Source organism: Lepisma saccharinum, chromosome 8, assembly GCF_977018435.1.
Source record: "Lepisma saccharinum chromosome 8, izLepSacc3.1, whole genome shotgun sequence".
Taxonomy (NCBI): domain Eukaryota; kingdom Metazoa; phylum Arthropoda; class Insecta; order Zygentoma; family Lepismatidae; genus Lepisma; species Lepisma saccharinum.
The window spans coordinates 57,782,032-57,808,509 of record NC_139236.1 but is presented as its reverse complement, the minus strand read 5'-3'; the positions used below and the strand labels follow the sequence as shown (position 1 = coordinate 57,808,509).

Below are 26,478 nucleotides of genomic sequence, written 5' to 3'. Positions count from 1 at the left end.
CTTTCTCGGTAAGCAAGAGCTCGCGTTCAGGGGGCATTTCGAGGGCGACGAGTCGGTCAACAAGAGGAATTACCTCGAACTTCTGAACCTGCTTTCTCAAGAAAAACAGCTGATGAGGGAGCATCTTCACTGTGATTCAGTTTTCAAGGGAACCAGCAGTGACATCCAAAATGATTTAATTGAGTGTGTGACATTCGTGCTAAACGAAAAAATAAAATCAGAGCTGGCTCAAGCAGAATTTATTTCTGTGCAAGTAGACGAAACAACCGATGTATCTTGTAGAGCACAGCTGAGCATTATTCTGCACCTACTGCGTGGGAGATGCAGTGCAGGAAAGATTTATAGGATTCTATGACGTAGTGAGTGACAAAACGGTAAGAGGGATATCAGCTGTTGTTCTGGAGGTTTTGAATGAATGGGATGTGAAAGAAAAGCTAGTGTGTCAAACGTATGATGGGCTGTCAGTGATGGCCGGGGCTGGAGGAGGGGATCAGCTTTTTGTTAGACAAGAATGTCCTCATGCTCTGTTCATTCATTGTTACGCCCACCAACTAAATTTAGTGTTATTGCACGGCTCAAAAACAATTAAACAGGTTAAACTTTTCGTTTCCGATCCGACAGCTTTTCAATCATTTTTCAGCAGATCGACTAAGAGGTCTGTTTTATTAAGAGAGAAGGGTTTCCAACTTCCACACACAAGCCCAACACATTGGAACTATCCTTCACGTGCAGTCCAAACTATAGCAACACATATGGCAGAATTGAAGCGTGCTGTTAATCACATACGTGAGACAAACGACCAAAACTGAGATCCAGAGACTGAAAATACTTTGAAAGTTTTGGCATATGAAATTTTGGATGTGATTATAGTTCAAATGGAAACACGTTTTGGAGACCTGTCATCATTAGAATTTGTTGAGTTGATTAATCACACAAAATTTCCTGGCTTCAAAGAAAAAATTTCCATTAGACAAGTATTTAAAGTTACATCAGCAGTACCCTTTATTCAAAAAAGAGTTGCTCAACAAGTGATATACGCAACTCCAGAAAAACACTTTGCACCTTCAGATCTATTGCATTACATTACATCCAATGTTCTGCAAGAAGATTATTCGGAAACACTGCGTCTTTTGCAATTGTGTCTGTACATACCTGTCACCACAGAATCGAGTGAACGCAGCATGAGTGCCCTGAAAAGAATTAAAACATTTCTGCGAAATACAATGACCAACATCAGGCTTAGCTCTCTGGCATTCCTAGCGATAGAGAAGGAACTACTGGGTAACCTCTCCTTCGATCCATCCTTCCAGGAAAGGGTTATTGATGTGTTCGCAGAGAAGAAGAACAAATGGATGGATCTTATATACAGGAAGATGTAATCATCGGTAAGTAGGACCCACTTTTGTTCTCTCATGTTCCTTTCTTATAACAGCTAAATCGTGCCTAAAAATGGGGGATACTATCTCTCTCAAGCAACAACATGTATTATAACCTGTTAATATAATATATAACAACCTGTCATGATGCGATCATAGTGTGGCCCCAAACAAGGATCCTCTGTTCTATTATCACATAAAGATGTCCCAGAACAAGCCACAATGCAATGTTTTGTATTCACACTGAATGAGAGTGGTTATCTAATGCCCCTTTGTTTTGAAAGCTTCCACCCCGAAGTGGTCATCATAACACGCTAGGAAGCCAGGAGTCCTAGGTTCGAGTCCTCATTTCGATCCAAGTCATGCCAATTTCTTGATTCTCTTTAATCCTTCCCCCATACATCCTCATCATCACGATTACATGAACCTAGCACAGAACAAATGAGACGAGAATAACCATAATATGGATTATGTTTACTTGCACATACAGATGTCAGAAATGCATTTATCTTCAATGCCAAGGATTACGTTATGCTAAACTGAGACTGGTTAGGCAACACATAACAAAAACTGAAACAAGTTAGGCAACACATAACAATAGAGTTTTCCTCGGTGCGAGAAAATCTTGCTCAAGCAAACTAAGTTGGCAACAGAAGTACGTACCGACCATCACTGGAAGTGTGGAATTCTGTCGTCTGCCCACGGCACAAACGTCATACTAACCTGAGAACTGTGGGGTTTTCCTTCTTTCCCTTTTCACCTCAATTGCAAAATAAATACTCCCTCTGTCCCATAATTATTGTCTAGTACACCTTTGTTTATTGTCTCATAATAATTGCCCGATATTCAAACTGTGACATTGGTGTATACAGAAGAAGAAAATGAAACACGGTAATGAGTCATACAACTTTATTACTCAAGGATCAGTACAAATTGTGCTTTCCATCTGCCTCTTCATCTGTCATTCCTGTACTACCATTTTGGCATACCGGACTATAATTATGGGACAGAGGGAGTAGATACATTTAGGAAAACGTGGTGAAGAATCAACAACAGGGCTTGACCACTATTCGTTGGGTTTCGCGATGTTTCATGATTGGTAATTCTTTCTAGGGGTGTGGAGATAAATCACTCAGAGGGTTGTAAAAAAATATATATATATATATATACATATATATCTAGATCGATGGCATCTGTTGGGTGGGTGGAGATGATAACGTCTAACAGACATATTTGTCTTACTGATGGCCGGTAACAGTTTTCAAAAACTTATGTCACGCCACTGGTAAGAAATGAGGCGGTTTAGAAAGACATTGAATTACTCTGCATGACATCCCCCACCCCCTTTTTACAGATGTAATCAACTAATTTTGTGCCTACCCTGCTACCAACTCTACGCATAATCAGAAATAACTTCCAACATATAAAGAAACTTACACATGCTGCTCCTTCTTACGACATATGTACCATTTACTATGCCTAAAAGTGTACTACTATATTCACTATGATAGCTGACAGATGTAACTTCTTACTACGGTTAGTTCAGAGTGAACATAGTGTGTTGTGTTGAAGCTTTAAGCAGTTATAGTAACCACTCTGATCTGTTAATTAAGAATACAACTTTTCAGTTTACCTAATGTCAATTTCCGCACAATGCATTCTCCGGCTGTCTCCACGTGGACTTCTCCCTTGTCCCCTCTTTTCCTCTTAGGGGTGTCCACCTTTTCCAGAAGACTGGCATACTGGAGGGCACAATTCTTTTGTGAAAACCAGTCCACGGGCCTGCTAGGTTCCCCAAATGCTCTTAGAGATCTGCTTACAGAAACCCTGGAATCAATTGAAAAATTAGATTTCAAGCAACATGCAGTCCTACAGTGGCATCGTGTTCAGAAATGACAACTATAGCAATTTTAGACACTAGATTTAAAAGAAACTTTGTCAGTAAAAGTATAAGTAATAATAATATATATTATATATATTGTTAGTTACTAAACTAGGACTCGACTGATACCATTTTGAACCAATTCCAGTGCTGATACTCTCGGTGTCTGATAATATCGAGACTGATACTTCGATTCAAAGTAGTGTAGAATATTTATAACTTTCAACATACACGTTCTCCACTGGAACTATATCACAATTTTCCTTAAAAATATTCATATCATGCAGGATAATAGTTTAATCCCAAAATCCATTTATCTCCACAATATTGTTGGTAAAATAATAAATATTGTGCATTTTGCAAAAATTCCAAGGATATAGAGGCTCTGCGAAAGTGTCTTTACAAGCTAAATTCACATTTAATGTCTTGCATTTCTTTTGTAGGATGGAAGTCAATCAAGTGCCTTATAAAAATTGGGCATAACAATATTTAGCCATTCTATCTTTAATCTCAACTATTACTTAAAAGTGACAATAAAATTGAACTTCAGCAATGTTTCTGTTATCCCATTCAACTTTTTAAACTCTCAAAAGTTTTACATTTTAAATTGGCCTCTACATTGTTAAAAAAAAATCTTCCAAGTGTTGCTTAAATCTCTCCCTAATGGTACTTTTGATCTCTTGCATGGACTGCTTCCTCCAGACTCAATCAAATAAACTGCAGACAAATCTGGAGGGTCATGATTTATGTTTATCTTCTTTTGTTGATTACAGTGGGATTCCATAGTTAGAATGGAGGGGGGTGGCCAGCTTATATATTGTTTAAACATCAAAGACGTCTTGAAAATTTATCTTAAATTATTTGCAGTTAACAGTCCAAAATGAAAAAAAAATAGTTTTACTATTGTTTACAAAAATTATGTAATTCAAATTTGAATACTGAATTGAATTGAGTTAAATGTCATACAAAATGAATATCAGCTGTAAATATGGTCACACGAAATATATATATATACCCCAGGGGTTATAAAACTGGTTGTTTTTTTTGTTTTTTTCTGACATGCATTGGACATCAGTAAGTCAAATAAGCCAAACCCAACAGTTGTATCACTAATAATCGGAGGCACACAAAACAGTTACACAAATTTCGTCACATGCTTATTCACACATTACATTACACGTAGAACATACTGCATAGTGAGTTCGATCATCATCCACAGATGGCAGTATGATGTTATGTTTGCCTGTGCCTAGCAAAGGCATAAGAACAAAAGATCAACCGAACAGAACTAATTTTGGTAACAGTTCATTATATCGGATACACATTTCTTAATTTTTACACAAGAAACTACTTACGGAAATGAGTTTCTCCAAGCTTTCCAATGTTCGTCGAGGTATTTTCTTTCATCGTGGAATATATTTGACCGGGAAATCATGTATTTTTCAAGAGAAATATGTCACCGATGCACAATTGCCATTGCTTTCACTACGTGAACTGCATGCTACGTATGTTTTGATGATGTAAGCCCCTGTCAGTGTTTCCAACCCCCTTTTTTTTCACTATGCTTGCCTAACCTAACCTTATCGGAAGTGGTTCGTGGGGCTATCCGTCAGCTACCCATGCATAATGTAAAATTTTCACATGTGATGAACACGATAGTAGGTATTTTTCGGTGAAGAAGGTTGGAAACACTGCATACCCAGAACATGAGTCAAAATGTGCCCGCCATATTGTGTGTTACAGAAGCGAAGAAAGGAATAAAAAAAATCACTCTGCATGTAAAAAGCATAATGACACCTTGAACTATGTTCCGCAATACACAATTGGTAAGTACGAACCATGCAAAACACAAAATATCCGATTTTAATGTGTCTCCAATATAACGAACTGTTACCCTAATTTTTTAATATATTTTTGTACCACTTCTACTTTTTTTTCCATTCAGGTCCCTTTTCATGTGACCACTCACAAAAAATTGCATCTTACCAGTTTTGGTCCCCACTTCTCAAAACTGATGAAGCTAGGCACAGCCTTTCCTTTGTTGTCCATGTGTCAATTGGCACTCTCTTTAACTTCAACCCTACAGGTGTAAAGAAAGGAAGCTGCATTAACTTTATTTACTGCATACTGAGAATCAATTTGCAAATATTAAAAACTTAAGTTTATCATTTATGCAGAAAAAATGGATATAATAATTTCACAATGATGTCTATTAATAAACAAATGTTAATTTTAATACAAGAAAATATTATAGTTTTATGAATTTAAGCTTTCTTCTTGAACATAATAAAATCTTGAAAACTACTACTTTCGTAGTAACCTGGGGTTTCCTCCATGTTATCCTTCCCTTTAAATCATTGGTACTTCTATGGAGGGATAACTCGTTCAAGATTAAATTACATAAATACAGTGCACTGAATGATTTTGAGCATGCAGCAGAAGTAATGGTAACAGCATTACCACTGTTTCCTCTAGAATTTACTATATATTCGTCTCTAATGCACCAGTCAGTATCCAGGCAAGAAGGAGAAAGTGCTACGAATGAGGATAATTTACTTCAAAATATATTTTTTCTCTTTCTGTTAATGACATTATTTCCTCCAGTTGCTTGATTAATGAGCAAGAATCAGTATGTCTCCCTCCCAGAATAAAATTTATTTCTCAGCTTGAAATCTTACATTTTCCACGAGTAGGTATATATGACCACTGAGAATGTGTGTCCACACAAATATGCACACCAACCTATCTTGAGTATATTTGTGGTTATGTTACGGAAGCTAGAACTATTTAATGGAAAATTACATTTGCAAACTGCAACATTTTTCGTTCAACTGTAGTACAAAGGCACAAGCTGTTGATAGAAATCTATACTGGTCGCATTTCCAGCTGGCAGCTGACCTTCGTGACTATTTCTGTCCTCACCTGTCTTTGAGGGTGTCAACAAACTCAGCTGTGAAGTAAAAGCTGTAGGACTGCTGTTGCCATCTAGGTCACATATGTATGGTGCAAAGAGGTTTCATACTTAGGTTAGGAGTCAGGTTTAGAGCTGTTAGTATTCAAATAATGCCTCTAAATGCTTTCATGATTAGGTTAGCCAAACCAGGTTTAAGGGTCTTAGCATTACAATAATTTCTCTAAATGGTTTCAACACACCATCATGTTGGTTCTGGCCTCTACCAAGAAACCCCTTTGAGCCTTGTGTCAGCAGTAGTATGTGGAATGCCTTGTAGGTTGAAATCAGGGATATTTGTGTAAGTTATTTTCCTGTAGTTTATGGTTATTACAAGCATAAGAAAACAGTTTTTCGTTGTGACATTTCAGGAGAACACACACTCCCTTCATCAGGCATTTATTTTCATTTTGACTAAATATACAGTTATAACAATGGTTAGCAATTTTTTTAAACAAAAAGAATCCATTATATAATGGATGTTATCAATGTTACATTGTTGTAATATAGCAACCTAACTGTGAAAAGAAGCAGTCTGTTTTATTTTTATTTCAGATTTTTTTTATCACATTATTTTTTATTTAAAATTATGAATCCCAAATACCATCAGGTAATTCAAAGTCATCATTGTTTTCACAAAGTCTCTTGATGTTTTCTGTTACATTAAATTTTAAAGATGGTGGCTTACTCCATTTGTGAAAAAGAAAACTCCATACTGGATCTATGTTTCCATTTTCATTATTTAATTTATTCCAGTGTTCTTCTGCAATGAACAAAGCTTCCCAGACATTCAACTCTATGTTTCCCATCAATCTTTTTAAAACCCTTCTCTTTTTAATCAAATGCTTCTCTTCGATGATGTGAGCTGACAAACCTGTTCTTGGGTTTAGATTTATAATGTCCAAATCGTGTTCGTGCCATATTATTGCCATTTTCCTTGCTGTTTGTCCTACATAATCCTTTGAACATGAACAACTTATATTATATATTCCTGTGATTTCCACATCTGGTAGAGTGTTTCTCACTTTGAATTCATTAAATATAATATATAATATAATAATAATAATAATGAATACAATGATAACTTTTAATTACCTGATGATATTTGGGAATCATAATTTTAAATAAAAAATAATGTGATAAAAAAAATTATCTGAAATAAAAATAAAACAGACTCCTTCTTTTCACAGTTAGGTTGCTATATTACAACAATGTAACATTGACAACATCCATTATATAACAGATTCTTTTTGTTTAAAAAAAATTGCTAACCATTGTTATAACTGTATCTTTAGTCAAAATGAAAATAAATGTCTGATGAAGGAAGCGTGTGTTCTCCTGAAATGTTACAACGAAAAACTGTTTTCTTATGTTTGTAATAACCATAAACTACAGGAAAATAATTCTACAATGCAAGCAATGCGTACATACAAGAAAAAACTATTTGTTGTAAGTTACACAAAAAAAACCTTCTTTTTGTCAATAAAAAGGGTAGGTTGGGGTAATTTGGGTATAGTGTGGTAATTTGGGTATAAGTGCTATTTATTTTAATATACAGGGTGTCCGGGCTTCAGGTAAACAAAAAGAACATGCTATAACTTTCGAACGAATTGATAGAAATGTGCAAGCAAATACTTATTCGATAGGAAATATCTTCAAGATTTTATAGCCAAAATGGCAACACTTCAACTGCCATGCTGCACATTGCATAATGGGTAATCGCAAAATCGTTAGGTATACAAATGAAAAGAGCAGAATTTCTTAAACAGCCATGTTATGAATGAATGATTTTTACATTACAAGCAGTAGCGTAGCGTCCTAGTATGCCCATACACCCGGCGTTCCCTGTTTTCAAATTTTAAAAATGCGTAAATGCTGTAAATATAAAGTAAAACGTGACTAATTATATACATGTTTGAGCATTATGGCATTATAAAAGCTATTTTCTCGATCCGTCTACAACGCTCCACTAATAGCTCTCGTTGTAGCATTTCTCTAATGTCTCTGCTTGCCGGACACCGGCTAGGTTTGGCGTACAGGACCCTGCCTGCTTGGAGGCAGAGAGGAGGAGGGAAAGCTTGTGGCTTGGATCTCTACAGCACGGGCGAAATGCTCTCTCCATACGCTGGTGTACGGAGCACCTGATTGGTTCTAGGGACCATGTGACCTTTCCTGCCTTCCGATTCAAGGCGCTGTACTTCCGATGCAGACGACAGAAGTAGAATTCCTACCCGCTCGTGCCCATAGATAAACCTCGTGCCTCTGCTCGTGCTGTGTGATGCTACAATACGCAATATTGACTGACGTATCTTTAATGACCACTGTATTGTGTAATTTATCGCAAGAAGAGTGAAATGCATTAAAAACTGAAAGAACAAAACAGTTTTTGTCAAACTAGTTGATAAAGTCGTCGTGGTAGAAGTTCAGCCTGTGGCTGCTCTACCACCTCATCTGCAAAACTATTTATTTAAAAAAAATATTTTTTCATTAGTATCTTACTGCCTAATATTGTGCCAGTGGAAATGTTTAGCATTCGTTTCAAAACTCCTAACATCGTATGATCTCTTGACAAAATTATTTTAAAATGTTTATCAGCATTCTCAAGATGCAATAAACAGTGGTCTGAAACTCTGAATTACTAATAGACACTGTTACGTCAGTATAGTGTACAATTGTACAGAGTGTTTTTCACAGCGTGCTAAGATGCCAGAGGTTACCGGTTTGAATCCCGGCCTACGCATGTTTGTTCTTTGTGAGTGTCTCTTCATCAACTTCATCAATATCATCACTCATATTCATATTTGCGATTAACCAAAAGTGGTAGAAAGCCAAGTAAAATAAACCAAATCAATCAATAGTATCATCCACAACAATGAAGGCTACTGTTGTTCTAGAGGCGATTGTGATTCAGGTAGTTTTTTTAAAATTACTTGCGTCATGCCGAAAGGTTTCCTTGATTATAAAATACTGTTTTGCTACACATGTGTTATACGTGCTGAGCAAAAGACTCTGAATGGTGTACGGTGTTTCTGACTTGAGCAATCTAATTAAAAAAGGTATAAAACACCAGTGCTCCAAGCATTTGTTGCACACTGAGGCATCTTATTTCCTAGATAAAACAAGCATGGATCATGTTTTATCAGAACCCGGCTTACTTCACGTAATAAACACAATGAGATTGTGATTTTAAATAGACAATAGATATGTCGGCTAATTCCATAAGTAAACTCTTAAGCAAAAAAGGCCTACCCTTCATTCGGACTTGGCGTTCCCATCCGAAATGCTCATGCTATGCCACTGATTACAAGTTACAAATAACGAAAGGAAACTACGTATGAACTGTTTACAATGGAAGGTGAAGACGATGCGGCAAGAGAAGAAATTGAACACATGTACTTTGTTTTGAAAACAAGAATGCAAATTTTCATTGACAAGCATGTCAGAAAGCAAGTTTCCCTTGAAACTACACAATCTGCATCACGAGGAACTACTCAGGTGAAACTTCCGGCAATTGCATTACCACATTTTAGTGGTAATTATACTCAGTGGTTATCGTTCAAGGGTACGTTCGTGTCGCTGATATACAACAATGTAGATATCAAATGTTCAAAGTTTCAGTATCTACGCGTATCAAAAACTCAATATGCTGACCAAGGCAGAAATTTATTTTATTTTAAAACATAAATTAAACGTAACATTTCAACCTTCTAGCAAAGTCTTCTTCAGACTCTGTACCAAGTACAAATTAACCAAGGTACAAAACAGGAAGATATATATACACAAAAACCACTCCCCTCCAGACACAAGATTATTAGAAATTGTTTCTGGAACATTCCAGATGTTTAAACAATATATAAGCTGGCCAACCCCCTCCATTCTAACTATGGAATCCCACTCTAATCAACAAAAGAAGATTTTTCGACAAGTATTTCATGCTCAGTGTTGCCAACCATCACAGGACTAATGCCTTCAGAAGAGACTGATGCATCTGAATGGAACATTCCAACAGATATTCGTTTAGCAGACCCAAACTTTTGTTTGCTGGGCAAAATACAGATTCTGCTTGGTGCAGAGGTTTTCTTTACCGTCATGAAGCCTGAAAAGAGAACAAGACCAGTAAATTTCCCTATTCTGCAAGACAAAGAGTTTGGATGGATTATTGCAGGGAAAATTTCGGTAACATCTTCTAGCAACAGTGTTACTAGGTCATTTTTCACGAGAAAGGAAGATTCTCTCAGCTCGCAACTGCAACAGTTCTGGACCATAGAGATCCACGCGAAACTGCAATCACCAGAAGAAATTGCTTGCGAGCAACATTTTCAGCGAAATGTAACACGAGATGAAAGTGGCCGTTATATGGTCAGGCTGCCATTACGTAAGGATCATTCAGTGTTAGGTGACTCCTCACACTCTGCATTAACCCGATTTCACCAATTAGAAACGAGGCTTCAACGTCAACCACAATTAAGGCCTGATTATACAGAATGTATGCAAGAATATTACGAGCTAGGGCACATGGAACCCATATGAAATTTAAATGAAGTACAAACAAATGACAACAAAATTTTACATTCCGCATCATTGTGTTTTCAAGGATTCCAGTACAACAAAAATACGTGTTTTTTTTTTTTTTTTTTTTATGGGAGCTCGCCATGAACAAGCGGTGAATCAATAAATAGCATACAAATGATTGGACCTACCATACAGGAAGATTTGTTTTCCATTGTTCTGAGATTCCGAACTCACAAAGTGGCATTGGTTTGTGATACAGCAAATGATACTTATACCTCCAGATGACAGGCTACTGCAATGCATTCTGTAGAGAAACTCTCCTCAGGAACTCATAACAGTATTTCAATTGAATACGGTCTCGTATGGGCTTACATCAAATGCCTTTTTAGCAATGCCTGAAGCAGGTAGCCGAAGACAAAGCAGTTAACTTCCCACATGCATCTCAAGTGTTACAGTGTGATTATTATGATGATGATTACGTTGGAGGAAGCAGTAGCGTGCAAGGTGCGTTTCAACTTTATCAAGATCTATCAGAACTTCTCAAAAGAGGAGGATTCATCTTACAAAAGTGGTGCTCCAACAACACTGAAGTACTCAACGCTATTCCAGAATCACTGAGAGAGACACAAAATCTTATTCATTTTCATATAGAGGGTATTAAAACTCTACGAGTTTCTTGGCATCCCTCAGCAGACACTTTCATGATTAACATTGGAACCAAGTCTGTTAACATGATGTCACACAAACTAACCAAACGTCAAGTAGCCAGTGTTATTGCCCAGATATTTGATCTAATTGAACTACTTTCACCAGTAACAATAAAGTATAAGTATTTTTTCCAACAGTTGTGGCTTCACAACATAAACTGGGATGATCCACTTCCAGAAAACCTGCAAGTTGAATGAGTTCATCTTCATTCGCAGCTACCAGTCATCAGTGAAATGCAAATACCACGTTTCATCCTAGCACCTGGTTGTGTCAAGAAAATACAAATTCATGGCTTTCCGATGCATCGGAGAAAAATTATGGCAGTTGCTTGTATGTTCGTTCAACGAACGAAGAAGATTACACGGAAGTGCACTTACTGTGCTCAAAATCACAGGTCGCTCCGATCAAGAAAACTGTTCTTCCTAGATTAGAACTGTGCGCTTCAGTCTTATTGGCCAAATGACTCAACAAGATTCTGCCAATTTTGAGACTTAATATTGACAATGTTTATTTGTGGACAGATTCACAAATAGTTCTGGCATGGCTTAGATCACCCAGTAAGCAGATGGAAGCCTTTTGTATCCAACAGAGTAGCGCAAATTCAGGAGCTTACTCAAAGTTTCATCCAAGGAAAATCCAGCAGATTTGAAGACCCAGGGGGAAAAACGATGAATTTCGATTTTTCGCCCATTTTGAGATCGCAGCACCATCTGATAGCTCAGAAGCTGTACTATAAGAATGCGAACGGCCTTGGTTGGGAAAACGGTGAGAAGTGCCTGAAAAATGCATTCAAACATACGGGGCAAGGCGGGAAAACGATGAAAGTCCGAGCATCGGGGGAAGAATGATGAGTGTTTTCTGTTAAATAATGTGTGCCTCACTGAAACTGGTTAGCGCTATGGGAAGGGTATTCCAGTTGTTCGTTGTACATGTGTTGAATCGTGCAGCGTTGTGATCAGTTCTATTGTGTACTATTTGTGACGAACCTGAATGTTTGCTTAATATTTGTTTACATATTAAGATTTTTAAATGTTTGTTATTTCAAATTATGTGCAAGATGTCGCAGACAACTTTAATTATATTGGTACAGTTGTGGTTGGAACTTGTATATATGTTTATAAATATGTCATAATCTGTTTGCATTGACATCACGTTCCCATCTCAACAGAGGAAGTGACTCGTACAAGTCGCAAAAAGCTGTGGTTGAAGCTGGCATCAATGACTCCGAAAAATCAAAAAGAGAAACAGAACTCTCAAGACTGGAAACAGAACACAAACTTCATTTACTGAAAGCTCAGAAGTTTTATTCCCTCAAGAAGTTATACAAAAAGAAGAGTAGAAAGGATGACACCATAGCTGCAGTTAGCATGTATTTTCAGAAAAAATTACCGACCCCCAACATTACCACCATGATGTGTACTATAACCGTCAGTTGAGCTACACCTTCAATATTCACATCCTTTCCTCTGGTGATTCAGTTTTCTTCATGTACGATGAGACTGTTGCTCATAAAGTGTCAGATGATGTGTGCTCTATGGTCGACAGTTTTGTGCACAACTTTTTGCTGGAAAAAGTTTGTTGCGTGGTCATCTTTTGTGGTTCTTTTGCTGGCCAGAACAAGAACTATACTGTCATTCGATACCTCCACCATCTCGTGACAGAAAAACGTCATTTCGATGCCATCAACATGTTTTTTCCAATTAGGGCCCACTCCTACTTAGAGTGTGATAAAAACATGAGCTACATAAATCAACAGTCCTATGTTGAGTTGCCGGACGAATGAAGAGATGTAATAAGGAGCAGCAGACACAAACCAACGCCATTTGTTGTGTTAAACTGAACGAAGGAGCTCTTCAAGACGTGGACTGAGTTCTTGAAGCCAATTTACCTGCCAAAATGTCCATTTCCTACCAGGCCAGTGCGTTGTTTGGAGATACGAGCTGAAAACCCTACCAAAATGATCTACCACAATACCTATCTTAGCACTTACTTGCGTGCTGATGTTATGTGGTGACCACCGAAGCGAGGAAAGAACAAAGGGATCTCCACTTCACCTAGAACCATTTTGAGAAACCTGTACGATGGACTGCTGCCCATTCCTTTGCCCAAGTACAAGGATCTCCAGGATTTGAAGCGACTTTTCACCAACCCAGAGACTCAACAGTTATCGAGACCATGCTAACCACCAACGCTACAGTAGACAATGATGAGGACCTGTATGTGGACTACTTAGTTGATGATGAGGAATAGTTTGTGAGTTACCCCCAAGACTGATCCAACTTTTTTTCATTTTGGTGATAGTTTGATAAATAACAAACATCACTCTTTTTAATGTTTTAGTGTTACTCTCATTTTGTCTTTGTTCATTAGTGCACACCTGCAATGTAGAATTAAAACCACATTTTTCGGCATAATTTTGCTTATTACTCTTTTTTGGTTCCCTCTGATTCTCCAGTAACATTTTCCTATTGTTAACTACATCTGTGGGAGTAAAAAGATACTTAAAAATAATTATTTTGGCATATAATGGCGTATTTATGAATAGAAATACTTGCTTTTCATTTCCTGGCAAATCGTCTCGAATGAACATTCATCGTTTTCCCCCCTGCCCCTTCATTTAATCTCCCGTGGAGTTAAACCTCAAGATCTTCATCATCATTCGCTATAATCTCATGGTCCAGCTTGGTTGCAAGAAAATGAAATGTGCTGGCCATCATTCTCATCTGACACAAGTCTGAACAACAAAGATATTCCTGAACAACGAAAGCTTCCTGTAACCACACTGGTGTCTCATCTGCAATCAGAGGCAATAATAAACAATTTTTCTAAATTTTTCAAATTGTTAAAGATTGTAGCGCTCTGTAAAAGATTCATTCGCAATTGTAAAAATGCAAGTAACAAACAATGCGATCTACTTACTTCAATTGACATTGAAGATGCCACTCAAACATGTGTCGTTATGACACAAATTTCGTTCTTTCATCAAGAGACAAATGATCTCACTGCCAAAGGGCAAGTATTCAACAAAATTATCCTCAAGGACTTACAACCCTTTCTGGATAATCAGGAAATTCTTCGTGTTGGAGGTAGGCTAGAAAATAGCGACTTGGAATTCAGCAGCAAGCATCAAATCGTTTTACATCCAAAGAGTCACTTCACCAGTCTACTAATTGCCTCACAGCATGAACGATTGATGCACGCAGCACCTCAATTGTTAATCTCATCCATTTGAGAAAGGTACTGGATACCTAGAATATGACAAGTTATTAAGCAAATCATTCATCAGTATTAAACTTGTTACCGTTTGAAGGCATCCGCAGCACAACAGCTAATGGGACATCTCCCATCCATGAGAGTTACACCTAGCAAGACATTTATCATGTGGGCATAAACTATGCCGGTCCATATGTCATCAAAGTAGGGCCAATCAGGAGTAAAATCACTAAGAAATGCTACATCGCTCATTTTACATGTCTAGTCACTAGAGCAATACATCTTGAGCTAGTAACTAACATACCTTATTTCTGAAGCTTTCATAGCAGCATTGCGAAGCTTTGCAGCAAGGCGAGGTAAGTGTTCCACCATTGTTAGCGATAATGCTACAATATTTCAGGGAGCGAAGAACGAACTTCAGAAGCTTCAATTGCTATTTCAATTACAAAGATTCAATGAAGATTTTCCACTTTCAGTGGAAAAATTCACCTCCACGTCGCCCATCATTCGGTGGTGTCTGGGAAAGCACTATAAAATCCATGAAGTACCAACTTGGTAGAGTCGCCAAAAATGCTGTACTGACATACAAAGAGCTATCAACTCTTTTGTGCCAAATCGAAGCTTGCTTAAACTCTCGACCTCTTACATCCTTACCTGACTCTCATGAAGAATTTAATTACCTCACCCCAGGCCACTTTCTTATTGGTGGTCCACTCACTTCCTTGCCTCAACCAGACTTAACTGATCTCAAGGAAAATAGACGTTCCAGGTGGCAACGAGTTCAAAAGTTTCAACAAAGGGTTTAGAGAAACTGGTCCCAAGACTATCTTCAAGGTATGCAACAGCGTCAGAAGTGGACAACCACGCAGCCCAAAATGCAACCAGGACTACTTGTGCTTCTGAAAGAAGACAACCTACCACCATCCTGGAAAATGGGCAATATAGAAGAAGTGTTTCCAGGGAAAGACAATTTAGTTCGTGTAGCCACGGTTCGCACCAAGGATGAAGTTTACGGAAGGGCTCTCAGCAAGATTGTACCTCTTCCGGATGGGAAGATCAATTGAATTTTCATGATTTAGTTTGGATGCTGTGCATTCCAACGAGGGGAAGAATGTTTAAGATTGTATGTAATTTTGCTTTCCGCTCCTCATTTGTTTTCCTTTTACTCCTGCTGGGAACTTCTTGTGAGCGAGCGGAATTATGGGAGCGCGATATTCATAGCACAGCGGCATGGTGTATGTCGGCTCTCGGCAATGGGAAGGACATTTTCAGTTAGCCTGTCAGATGTGGGCTTTTGTATTCATCAGTGTGTGTGCAAACGTATTTAATTATTGTATAATGTCAAGTGAATTAAAGGTCCTGTATGATATCCAAATTTGTTGCTGTGTCTGTAGTTCCAGCTCTATGGTGAGGCCTTCAATATGGCATCAGGCCCAGAGGTACTAGTTTCTTTTCATGGTACTACCTGGAAAGATTCTACAAACAAACACCTTATCAAGAAAATTTTCATCTTCTTCAATGCGAGTCAGCATTGTCACAGCGAAGTCTGTTCTCTTCTGTGGATCATCTGGCTTAAGGTCTTAAAGCAGTTGCACTTTGTACGCACGCAAACGTAGATGTTTGTGGACAATATCGTGTACTGTTGACCGAGGAATCCCTAGTTCTCTACTTGCCTGTCTTACCGACTTCTGTGGACTCCTGCAGAACGAGTCCCAAACACGTTCAACAGTCTCTTCAGTTACGTGCTTCTTTGGATACTTCCCTCCCTGAGACAGCAAACTGCCGGTTTCCTTTAGAGCAGGGGTGACCAACGCGTTGACCGGCAAGCCGCAAGAGGTAGCCTGCGGTGCTCTGTCATATTATACGGATTTTATTATACATAATCACAAAACATTTTATTGCTTACCTCTCTGTATTTTCAACTGTTGTATCAGGAAAAGAGCTTTGTTGTAACAGTTAATTTCTTTCTTTGTTGAATCACATAATAATCTTATCATTCATCAGCAAGTGTTATGTTCCAAAATTCTGAGTTCAGATGATGTTATGATCCCAGCATTCAACATTGTCAACTCGAGCCAGGAGCTTACAGAGACGTAAGTTTCGAGCTTTACTCGAAGAATGTGGAGCTGAACATAGATCTTCTTTTGCACACAGATGTGCATTGGTTCAGTCGCACTGTATTTTTAAGAAGGTTCAGGAGCCTTCTTCCAGAAATTAGAGAATTCTTGAAATCAAGAGGGGAATGTTGTCGTGAGTTAGAAGACCAGCAATGGGGTCTGAAACTGTCATTTCTTTGTGATATAACCGAAAAGCTAAATTAAGTAAATTTGAGCTTACAAGAAAGAAAACAAATCTCTGATTGAAGTTATGAGTGTGATTAAGAATTTCGGGAAAGAATTACGATGTTTGCTACTCAGCTAAGGAAGGGTGATTTGAAAAACTTCAGTTGTATGGAAGATGAGTGCAGGGGTAAAACATTTCCCAGTTTCGAGTCTTTTGCAACGCAACTGGATGATTTTCGCATGGAATTTGAAAGATGATTATTCATGGCCTTCCCATTTCAGGAAATGAAAACTGAATCCATGGATGAACTCTGTTCTCAAATATCGCAATTAGTGGAAGGAGACCCCAGTAAAGTAGAAGAAGAAATATTGAATTTCCGCTGCGACATTTACTTGAAAGCAAGAGCAACTGATAGCAACTATCAGAAATCTGGAAACTATTGTGTGAAGACTTCTATCCAAATATTCGCAAAGTGGCATTTTATTTGACTGCATTTTTCGGATCTACATATCTATGTGAGTCAGCGTTCTCTACAATGAATGCTATAAAATCAAAGGAGAGGAATAGATTAACTGATGATCACTTGATTTCCTGCTTGATAGTAGCAGTAACGTCATAATGACTTGCAACATGATAAACTCATTGGCGGAATGCAGTGTCAAGTGTCTGGAAACAAGCGAACTGACTGCTGAAAAGTACAAAATAGTTGTGTAATTTTTTTACTGATGCCCAGCAACAAGTGAAATACTTTCGTTAAAAAGAGTGTTTATGAAAGAATAAAATTGTGGTAATTATGTTTATGTAAAAGAAAAAATATTACCTTCTCATTAAAAGAATGAAAGGATGCTAATGATGAACTGGGGAGATACAGCCTAAAACAAGTGCCAGGCCCACAGTACTGAAGCCAAAACTTATTTCATAAATATGTAAATAAATAAATACATAAAATAAAATAATCAATGTCAATTTTATGGATTTGGCCCTTTGCTTCCTTTTTTAGGCTCTCGTCGTTAGGTCTAATAAGATAAGTAGACCGCCAGTGATTTTTGAAATGTAAATTAGCCCTCAAACCAAAAAAGGTTGGCCACCGCTGCTTTAGAGTCTTGTCCTACTCATAAATGGTTTTGCGTGTGGAAGGATCCACATTCCATTCCATTCTGACACGGCACTGAACACGTGTAACGGATTTCAATTCAGCTAGCCAAAGCACGCACTGCACTTTCCGCTGTGGTGTCCACATCTTAAATAACAAAGCAAGCAAGTGCGGTCCGATACCTAACATTTTTTTCAATTTCCCATCATGCAACGTGCAGCATGACAGTTGCAGTGTTGTCGTTTTGGCTATAAAATCTTTGAAGATATTTCCTATCGAATAAGTTTTTGCTTGCACATTTCTATCAATTCGTTCGAAAGTTATAGCATGTTCTTTGTGTTTACCTGAAGCCCTGACATCCTGTATTTAATACTAAATTGAGTATCAATGCCAATTTCATATATATTGTTTGTAACAGTATTTTGTATGATATTATGTGAAAATTTTGAGTTGGCAACACTGATGTCTACAGAAGAAAAATATTATCAAGTTTTAGTCAAAATTTTGATCAGCTGATTCGCCATTTTTAACAGGTTGCAGTTCACAAAAAAGCAATCGAACAGCTCCCAAATTAATGTATGTGTACATTACATAATTCAGGAACATATTTTTAAAAAGTTTATTGATGTATCAAAAAGGATTTTTAAATAAATTACAAATAAGTGATGTGGGATAATTTGGGTGCAACAATTGGTTATCTGAAAACTATAGTGGAATCACAAGCAAAAAAAACATGTGCAGACCCGCGACTCCTGTGCACCGTACTCCCGTGAGGAGAGGAGGGGGAGAGTGGACCATGTTTCCTTATGGCCCGAGCTGAAGGGAAGAAGGGAAAGCTTGTGGTCGCTCTATAACCTCAATGTTCTTTTTTAGATCATGCCACGGACATATATAAAGAATATTAGAAATAATAAAGCTTATTAGAATGTAATATCACAACAGGGTCATGGGTGGCTGTAAACTACCAAAGTGAATGTGGACAGGTTGTAAAAGAATACAGGGGGCAGGTCATAACCCAAGATGCTCGGAGCATAAATTGCTACTCTGTCAAGTTTCTTACGAAATGTAAAGCAGAAGGTACTTCTACAGGGTGTTTCGTAAGTTCGTTTACAATGCTTGGGAGGTGATTGTACGAGTGAAAATAAGGTGGAAAGTTCATTTAACGAAATTCCGGAAATGGCTTTGTTGCCGAGTTATTGACGTTTGAAAACGTGGGAAAATGATTGTCCGAAGTGAATAATGGCAAAACGGGCGGAGAGAAGTCGTCGGTGTTGGGCGGTCCACTAAGAAATTGGGCACGCTCTTGTCAATAAATCACGTGGCAATGTTGTGCAATGTCGGCGCAAGGGATTCCCCAAGGGACGCGAACGAAGATGTTGACGGGAGTGGGGTGGGTGTGCGTTCTGCGTGAGCTGGTATCGACGAAAATTGGCATGTGTTGAATGGCACCAAAAAACAAAGAAAATTTCCTGAGTGAAGGGCACCATGATGTAAAAACGAAAAAATGAACTGTCATAGGTTGCATACTCTGAAGGGCACACAGTATGCTTAATGGAGATGTGAAGGGAACCTCATCACAGATGGAATTCAAAGTGTCCACCATGTACAAGGGTCGTTCAAGGTTAACCGGGATTTTCGTACGTAAAAAATCGATGAATAGCCGGATCATGATGAAACGTGCGGGTGACGTAATGTATTCCTTCGCGAGTAACAAGCGCCCGGCATGATGTATTTCGCGCATGCACAGCAGTTGCAGCGAACATGGTGGCAAGCAGTGTGTCTGTGGCTGTGGAGCAGCGATGTGTAATCAAATTTCTCGTGAAGGAGAAAGTGAAACCAGCTGAGATTTTCAGAAGATTGCAAGCACAGTATGGTGAACAAACGATGTCGCGGACAAGAGTGTATGAATGGTGTGAGCAGTTTCGCGAAGGACGGGAGCTGGTGACAAATGAAGCGCATGGACACATTCGCCCGAATGCAGTCACACCAGTGAATATCGCACGTGTTGAGCAAATGATTCTTGAGAACAGGCGAGTAACAGTGTGGGATATTGCTGCTGAGGTGAATATCAGTGTCGGGAGTGTTGAGACAATCATTCACGACCATTTACGCTTCCGCAAAATCTGTGCAAGGTGGGTTCCCCGCCAGCTGACATTCGATCAGAAGTGGACACGCAGGATGGTCTGTGAACAGCTTCTGAATCGGTTTCAAGCAGAAGGTGATGAATTGTTGCAATCCATCATCACGTGTGATGAAACGTGGTTGCACAATTCAACCCCAGAGACCAAAAGACGCAGCATGGAGTGGCAGCATAAAGGTTCCCCGGCCCCCAAGAAAAGCAAAACGCAGCTGTCCGCTGGAAAGATCATGGCAAGTGTCTTCTGGGACATAAAGGGCATTATCCATGTGGATTTTCTGGACAAAGGGAGCACAATTAAAGCCCAGTATTACTCCACATTGTTGAGTAGTGTTGTACGAAAGTACATTCGCAAGAAAAGACCTGGGATGTTGTCTGGAAATGTCATTCTTCTCCATGACAATGCCCGTCCTCACACGGCCAATGTGACAACAACAACTCTGGCCGACATGCGCTGGGAAGTTCTGCCCCATCCCTCCTACAGTCCAGATTTAGCCCCCAGTGATTATCATTTGTTTGCACCCCTTAAAGACCATCTGGGAGGGAAGAAATTCACGACAGACGAAGCACTGTGGAGCGATGTCCTCCAGTGGCTACGACAACAACCAAGTTCTTTCTACGCCAAAGAAATTTGGGAGCTGCCAGAACGATGGCAACGGTGCCTCGGCACGCACGGAGAATACTTTGAAAAACTGACATAGTTTGGTGTTTCTTCTGCTACCTATTTCCTCTGCAGAAATAAAAGTCCCGGTCAACCTTGAACGACCCTTGTACTTCCAAACAGAGGGGACAACGGCGAATCAAGGATTGTCTAGTGCAACCCAACAACCCCGGCATTTCTGCTATCGATGCTGCAGCTACATTGATACGGGCAACGAGGTCCTCGGCTGACATGACAGGTGATTCATAAATGAGGCGTTTCTTCTCTCCCCAGAGGAAGAAATCCAGGGGCGTAATATCAGGCGATCGAGGTGGCCATGGCACAGGCCCTCCTCTGCCAATGCACTGGTTGTGGAATACGGTATTAACGAAATGGCGCACATACCGCACTGAGAAATGCTTGATAAGTGGTGTCCACATAGGCGAACAGGGACAATGTACGGTCCAATCAAATAGTCATGCAGTTTCCCACACCACACATTCACTGCAAATCTGTGCTGATTATGTGCCACTAGCAGTGCATGTGGATTTTCATGTTCCCACACATGACTGTTTTTACTATTGAACACACCAGTTTTCGTGAAGATAGCCTCATCAGTCCATAGTACTGTATTCTGAAAACTGGGGATAGTTTCAATTTGATGAACAAACCATTGGCAAAAGTCGTCACGTGGGCCAAAGTCCCGAGGTAAAAGGTCTTGCACTTTCTTCAATTTGTATGGGTGCATCCCCTCTGCTGCCAGGACTCGCCACACATTCACATGGGAGGTGTTTCGTTCGTGGGCTAGTGCATGCGTACTGGTGCCTGGATGATCCATCACTGCAGTTAGCACATCTTCCACAAACTGTCGTGTTTGCACACTTCACAGTCGTCCAACTTCCCAAGGAAGTTGGCAACACTGATCCTCTTACCCGAAGTCGAGTGTCTACAGTTTGAAATAAGGTGTGCGATGGTAACACCCTATTTGGAAAACGTGCCCCATACAGACACCTTGCAGCACGGCTATTACCTCCAGCCTCCCCATAAATCAGATGCATGTTCGCCAGCTCTTGGGACGTGTATGCAGCCATCCCTTACACCAGGCAAGTGTTTTTGGCCGTTAACACTAGTACACTTCACAGAACACGATGGACTGTGGCTAAGAATTAACACGTAACACTGCTAGGTCAAATGTTTGCCCAACACTATTCTTCAAGAACCTCACGTCTTTCCATTCAACCGTGAATGTTTAACAACCTGCTGCTGGCACAGCACCTGAAGCACGAATCGCACAGACACATGCGCTCCTTCATGAGGAAACCTACACTGTTGGCGCCCCTAGCGGGAAATGTGGTACTTAACGTCAGATCACACGGACACCCATCTGCCCTTCATGGTATGCAACCTATGACAGTTCATTTTTTCATTTTTACATCATGGTGCCCTTCACTCAGGAAATTTTCTTTGTTTTTTGGTGCCATTCAACACATGCCAATTTTCGTCGATACCAGCTCACGCAGAACGTACACCCACCCCACTCCCGTCAACATCTTCGTTCGCATCCTTTGGGGAATCCCTTGCGCCGACATTGCACAACATTGCCACGTGAATTATTGACAAGAGCGTACCCAATTTCTTAGTGGACCGCCCAACACCGACGACTTCTCTCCACCCGTTTTGCCATTATTCACTTCGGACAATCATTTTCCCACGTTTTCAAACGTCAATAACTCAGCAACAAAGCCGTTTCCGGAATTTCGTTACATGAACTTTCCACCTTATTTTCACTCGTACAATCACCTCCCAAGCGTTGTAAACGAACTTACGAAACACCCTGTATATCTTCCCATAAAAAGATCATATTGAGTGGGTGGATGAAGGACAAACCTGTCAAGTGTTTTCTGTCCCTGATTTTAATGGGAAGTATTTTAAATGTAACAAGTAATTCCATTCTATTGCAACTTCATTTAGGCTACACGTTTTATCTGTTTTTCATCTTTTCATTCATGTATTTGTTATCTAATTTGATAAATAAATAATATTCTTCGCACGTTAGTATATTTTGTCTTTCCTAGGTTACTTGTATGGTTACTTGTATTTACCTGTGGACAAGGTAATTTGGTTACATAATGTCTTCAAAGTAAGTTTAGAATGTATGTTTCATATTATACCCACTTTCCCCCGTCCCTGGGGTAATTTGGGTATAGGTAAACAAAGTATTACTATGGTAACAATAAAAGGTTAATTTTTATAAAAGTGATATTAAACCAGTGGGGAAAGTCAGATTGTTAACATATATCAAGATCATTAAAAATTTTGGTAAAACTATCAAAGCCGGGAAACGAATTTCTTCAAATTTACAGGAGAAAGTAATAAAGGAATTGAGTTTGTGGAATTTCGGAAGGTTGTAGAATGTATTTGGCCACAAATTCATGTATTTTTCTATAATAATGACCGTCCGATGCATGAAAGCTGTTGCTTGCATTTCCATCCATGTACTTGAACTGGATGTTGCGAGCATCTGATGACGTACATTACCGTGATGGTGTGTGGGGCTATCATGAATGGTTTTTGGGGCTATTCGTGGATGGTTATACGATCCAGAATGATTTTTGGGGTAGTTTTTTCACTATATTGCCCAACCTAAAGCAACCTCACCTAACGTTACCGTGATGGTGTGTGGGGCCATCGTGAATGGTTTTTCCAGGGCTATGCGGGAATTTTTCTGTTAACAAGGTTGAAACACTACTTTGCCGTTTGAAACACACCATATCGACAACACGAGTCAAAATTTGCCTGCCATTTTGCATGTTCAGGAAGCAATAAAAGAACGAACAAATTTAGTTAAAAAACAGCAAAATCCCTTGTTAAACAATCTTTTGCAATGCAGAATAGGTAAGTACGAATGTCAACAATTACAGAATAAACAAGTTACAGATGTTTCCCGTCTTTGATAGTTTTACAAAATATTATCATGGGTATTAAAATTTTGAAAAATGCTGAATTATGTACCCAAATTACCCCAACCTACCCTACGACTATTCAGATCTGTAAACAGTGCTAATTACATTCAAGGTTCAAATTTACTGTAAGAATCATTTCTACAATTATGCAATACTTCATCATTCTATGAATCTTTGAAAAAAAAATCATTAAACATTCGGAACCATTACCAAACCTATTAATAGCACGTTTAAACTCTAAATCTGTACGAGGGAAAAATATTGGTAAATGTGTGTTATATCGGAGACACATTAAAATCGGATATTTTGTGTTTCGGATGGTTCGTACTTACCAATTGTGTATAGTTGAAGGTGCCATTATGCTTTTTACACGGAAATAACTTCGATTTTTTACATTACGAGTAATTCTTTTGGTTCCTTTCTTCCGTTGAGGAACATACAATATGGCACACACAGCTGTAGATCATCGTGCTTCGTGCTTGTGTTTTGTTGATTTGGAGTGGGTATGCAGTTTTCAACCTTCTTAACTGAAAAATACCTACTTTCGTGTTCATTATGTCATCACAAACCATTGACGGATAGCCCCAAAAACCATTCACAATAGCCCTACGAACCATTGACGGATAGCCCCAAAAACCATTCACGATAGCCCCATGAACCATTGACGGATAGCCCCAAAAACCATTCAGGATAGCCCCATGGACCATTTCCAGCAAGGTTAGGTTAGGTTGGGTTAGGTGATGTAAGCATAATTTTAAAAAAAAATCTCGTAAAAACAGGCACATTTGCAAACACTGGCGAGACCGCGTGACTTTCGACGCTTGCGCTATCTGCAGGTACATAATGGAAACAAAGGCATAATGTTGTCTCTTTGCACAAAATGCAAGTTTATTATATCAAAAGTGCTTATTTTGTTGTCTATTATCGCCCGAACGGATTTCTTCAAATTTACAGGAGAAACTACTTACTGCAATCACTTTCTGTATCATTGTCGAGGTTCTTCAAGGTATTTTCTTTCGCGGAAACTAAAAACTTCACCATATAATGCTGCAGAACAATAAATAATCAGTTGTTACGTAAGAAACTTGCATCTTCTGTAACATTAGGCCGTTGTTTCCATTATATACGTGCAGATGGCGCAAGTGTCTAAAGTTACGCGGTCTCGGCAGTGTTTCCAAATGTGCCTTTTTTTACGAGAATTTTTAAATTATTTTTTTTAACTATGCTTACCTAACCTAACCTTGCCGGAAATGGTCTGTGGGGCTATCGTGAATGGTTTTTGGGGTTATCCATCAATGGTTCGTGGGGCTATCGTGGTTGGTTTTTGGGGCTATCGTGAATGGTTTTGGGGCTATCCGTCAATGGTTTATGATGACATAATAAACACGAAAGTAGGTATCTTTCGGTTAAGAAGGTTGAAACACTGCATACCCACTCCAAATCGCACGACGTGCGATGATCCATGACGAGTGCATGCCATATTGTCTGTTACCCAAGCATAACAATGAAGACAAATAATGACTTGTAATATGAAAATTTGACACTATTTTATGGAAAAAGGCATAACCTCTGGAAGACAAATAATGACTTGTAATATGAAAAGTTGACACTATTTTATGGAAAAAGGCATAACCTCACCTTGAAAAATCTTCCGCGATGCAGAATAGGTAAGTATCAATGCTAAAGGAAGGAAATAAACGAGTGACATGTTCGGCCTTTACTAGACAAGTACCGTAGTTTCTTCTGTAAACATGAAGAAATGTGTCTCCGATATAACAGACATTTACCAAAATATTTTATACACTGTATACCAGACTCAAGCATCTGCACAAATTATAAAATGCAGGAACTGGCATCGATAATTGTCCAGTCAAAAGACTTGTCACAAAGGGCACAGTTGCTTCATTCATTAATAAAGATTCAGCATACATTTGTCCACCCGCTAAAATTTCTTACTTTGTGGACATTTCCAAAGAATGTGTACTTAAAATTTATTGCAATGGATTTATGTGGGCGAAAATGTTTTATCACGAAGGGAATGGAGGTTGTAAACTTCTTAGTAAAGAACGTAGTGTGTTCAATGTAGGTGGAAAAAATAAATTTTCGGCTGGCTTGTTAATTTTCACAACTGCGTTAGACTTTAATGTAGTTATCTAAAATGATGGCAATGAATTATAAATAATTACAAGGAGGAAAAAAATAATGAATTTAGAAGTAAAAAAGTATGTAGCAGTTCTGTTGTGGAAATTTATTTTGCTACTTCAAGTTATAGGATTATTAATCTTCCAAAATAATACTAAAACTTACTCTCTTGTACTGCTGCCATATTCAGATTCTTACTTCCCTATAGGTTTTAGAAATTGGAATACAATATTTTTTCTTGACAATCACAAATACTTCTCTTTCCTTTCATTCTATACAAACACTGTTGTAACTAAATGTCCTCTACCGTCATGTTAAGTGTAATATATCCGTTCATACAAATACGTTCGCGTTCTTCTTGTATACATGGAACTGATAAACATCCTCATTACTGTGTGTCATGAAGATAAAGTTACATCTTGTATAAATAGAAACGAAAAGCTTGTGAAATAATTATGCTTATTTTTTTTTTTCTGTGTTGAAGGACAAATTGATGAATCTCTATAAATATTATCCGATATGACATCTGGTGGGACTTTCCTGAACTACTCAAAGTCTGTCGTTCAAAGTAGGTGTGTG

The 26,478-nt window shown here is 38.7% G+C and overlaps 1 protein-coding gene across 3 annotated transcripts in view; it reads right to left on the bottom strand.

The window, feature by feature from the left end:
• The window catches only part of Brd8 (Bromodomain containing 8), an 82,245-nt gene extending 56,037 nt beyond the window's left edge, over positions 1-26,208 (bottom strand). For all 3 annotated transcript variants that reach the window (XM_083126695.1, XM_083126696.1, XM_083126697.1), the window contains exons 1-3: positions 26,065-26,208; positions 5,245-5,338; positions 3,010-3,203 (exon numbers count right to left, since the gene is read on the bottom strand). In XM_083126695.1, the coding sequence (XP_082982821.1) occupies positions 3,010-3,203; positions 5,245-5,338; positions 26,065-26,083 (307 nt within the window). In that variant the 5' untranslated portion in view covers positions 26,084-26,208. The remainder of the gene's footprint in view (positions 1-3,009; positions 3,204-5,244; positions 5,339-26,064) is intronic.
• Between the last annotated feature and the right edge of the window lie 270 nt (positions 26,209-26,478).